The sequence below is a fragment of the Cryptomeria japonica genome, chromosome 5 (assembly GCF_030272615.1).
Source record: "Cryptomeria japonica chromosome 5, Sugi_1.0, whole genome shotgun sequence".
NCBI lineage: Eukaryota > Viridiplantae > Streptophyta > Pinopsida > Cupressales > Cupressaceae > Cryptomeria > Cryptomeria japonica.
The window spans coordinates 143,373,219-143,375,957 of record NC_081409.1 but is presented as its reverse complement, the minus strand read 5'-3'; the positions used below and the strand labels follow the sequence as shown (position 1 = coordinate 143,375,957).

The following is a 2,739-nucleotide window of genomic DNA, read 5'->3' as shown; positions in this document are numbered from 1 at the left end:
TAAAATGTATTAGCATGTTTGTAATAACTATTTTTCATAACATGTTGCAAATGTATAATATATTTTCATATAATATGTTAAATTATGATAAGATTGAGTACTTTTAAAGTTTATGCAAAATAAAAATAAAAAAAGATTACAATTAAAAAGAAGATTTATAAATTGATATTAAAAAATTAGTTTAGATAACGTTGTTACAAATATTCTATAAATTTGAAAATATATATTTATAAATTTGAATGCAACCCATTGCAATAGTACTGGAAAACCAAATACAATAAGCTTTTTTTTTTTTTTTTAACAAACACACTAGTACATCAAAATAATATGCGTGGTGATTCAACTACACATCTAATATAAACTAAAGTACCCTAAAGTATTCTGCCCAATTTGTTACAACTATTGCCAACAATATAAGGAGACCCGCAATTCTACCCCAAACAGAATTGCTAACTCTATCCAAGATGCTATCATCTATGGTCTTTACAGTGCTAGATTTCCTAGGCGATTTAATTATTGTCACCAAGGTCCACACAAAGGTCGACACAAACGCTAACGTAAGGAAGATATTTATTAGCAGCCAACTATCAAACAGAGTGAAAGAAGCAGTTGAAACGACTCCTCCTATAACGTAGCTCAAGGTTGTATAAGTCACATCATCCTTGAAGATGTGTTGTTTGGAACGATAAATCAGATCTCTTACGATTAAGGGAACAGATAGAGCCATCAACCACACAATTCCGCGGACAAAACTATGGTTTGATTCAACTGAAATGAGAAAGGTCGCACCAAATGCTAAGGCGAGTGATATCAATGCTATCCACAATCCTTTTATAGAGCTCCTCAAAAGGAGGGAGTCTTGATGTTTGTCATAAACTGCATAAATGAGTATTATTGTTGTTGCGATTGCACTGCAGAACGCCAACGCATCAAATAGCACAAATGCTACGAATGTTAGTGTCTGCTTGTCTTTACCTGGCAGATCCAGCGATGCGTCGAAAGCAACGGTGGCGATCAAAACAGCACTCACTGATATCATTTGGGCCTTCTGTGAGTCATTACTGGAAAGTGACCTCTCTAATGTTTCATTGTTCGCCATCTTTGGAGTACTGCGAGCGCCATGTTTTTCTAGCAGCCCTTTCGTCTGCAATAGTGAAGACGTTCACTAGATAAAATGGAAGTGATAATAGACTTTAAAAGGAGAAAAAACTAGATAAAATACGCATCACTTACTGCAGAGAAAAGGTGTTCGTCGTTGCCCATTTTCTCCAACACTATGTCTAAGGAGGTTTTGCCATGAATATCAAGATTGTTGATGATATCTTCTGACATTATTGATAGCATGAAGTCTTTCATACGCCTCGAATTCTTTTCAAATATAGTAACTGCATTTTCAGCCGCCAAGTGGATAGCGTTTCTTCCCTCCTTATCAACAATTTCTAAGCAGTCTTGGCCGTGAGTTAATATTTCTTTCACTAATTCAACATTCCCCTCTATAACTGCTATGTGAAGGGCTGACTGCTCATTCATATCTACTACATAACACAGAGAATTATTTTTCTCCAAAAGTAATTTTGCAATCTCTGATCCTTTTTCAACATAGGCAGCGCTATGCAGTGGTGTCATGCCAAAACTATCAGCTTGCATAAGGAGCTCTGGTCTTTGTTCTAACAGATTGTGAATCACGCCTGCACAATTGGAATGAGAGATAATTTGTAAACGTTCTATACAATGAAAGATTTTATTTGTAAACGTTTTTGCAGGAAGATCTTAAACTGTCGTTGAGTTGAAATTTCCACTTTAATCAGAATCAAAATCAATAAACGCAGGAAAAATTTTAGTTACCTGTGTGCATGTTGAAGACGGCAGCGTGGACAGGTGTTCGGCCATCAGATGTCCTCCTATCATAGTCAGAAGATGTGAGATGCACTAGTTTCACAACAATTTCATCGTGACCTTCCTCGGCTGCTTTGAATAGAGCAGTTTCGCCGACTTTATTGACAATATTAGCCAAATCGATGCTTTTCTCCAATAGAACGTTAACTACTTGGAAATGTCCTCCTTTGGCTGCTTCGTGCAGAGCAGTGTCACCTTGTAAATTCTGGGCTACAAGAAATTGGTTGCTTTCTTGGTTTCCTGACTCAATGTCATCATTCATAAGTTCAAGCAACCTCTTGACAATTTGCAGGTGACCTTTACGGGCAGCCAAATGAAGCGGCGTATTCTTTCCAGGCGTAAGCTGGTGGAGAACATCAAGAGGGCCATTATAGGGAGCCGTTCGAAGGGGCACAGTCCCTCTCTTCTCTTGGGGGTGAATTTCATGTCCGCCGTCAATTAATTTCCTCAGTGCCTCCACATCGCCACTGGACGTAACAGCTGCATATAACCTTCCGTCCATTCTTTTGGGAAAGATAGAAGAGGATATAAATTGTGTGAAATTGAAGACAAACAAATAGCTGTGATTTATAAGAGGCAGGTCATCTATTATATAGGGTTTCAAAACATATGCAAGCTTTAGGGTTTAATAAATATATGTAACATTATGCACAGAGTACTTCAAGGACAATACTTAATGTGCACTTAGGGCTTTGCCATTGTGTGTCTACTTAATGCATAAAAGAAAATCAAAGTCAAAGTCAACATATATGCAGGTCATCTATGATAACTAATTCAATTAGGATACTTTGCATAGAACAGTCAAAAAGTGATAAGTTCAATAAACGTTACAAAAATTGTTCA

The 2,739-nt window shown here is 36.9% G+C and overlaps 1 protein-coding gene across 1 annotated transcript; it reads right to left on the bottom strand.

Moving 5' to 3' along the window:
* Positions 1-338: 338 nt before the first annotated feature.
* LOC131028492 (ankyrin repeat-containing protein At5g02620-like) lies at positions 339-2,474 on the bottom strand. The gene is made up of 3 exons (XM_057958774.1): positions 1,846-2,474; positions 1,234-1,688; positions 339-1,144 (listed from the first exon to the last, which is right to left on the bottom strand). The coding sequence occupies exons 1-3, from the start codon at positions 2,396-2,398 to the stop codon at positions 362-364; spliced, it is 1,791 nt and encodes a 596-aa protein (XP_057814757.1). The 5' UTR covers positions 2,399-2,474; the 3' UTR covers positions 339-361.
* Positions 2,475-2,739: the final 265 nt, after the last annotated feature.

What these genes read in the sequence shown, in the direction of transcription:
- LOC131028492 (XM_057958774.1), bottom strand. Translation starts at nt 2,398, where the DNA reads ATGGACGGAAGGTTATATGCAGCTGTTACGTCCAGTGGCGATGTGGAG. An exon ending in CGTCTTCAACATGCACACAG is followed by an intron (nt 1,689 to 1,845) that starts GTAACTAAAATT and finishes CCAATTGTGCAG; the next exon opens with GCGTGATTCACAATCTGTTA. An exon ending in ACGAACACCTTTTCTCTGCA is followed by an intron (nt 1,145 to 1,233) that starts GTAAGTGATGCG and finishes TCACTATTGCAG; the next exon opens with ACGAAAGGGCTGCTAGAAAA.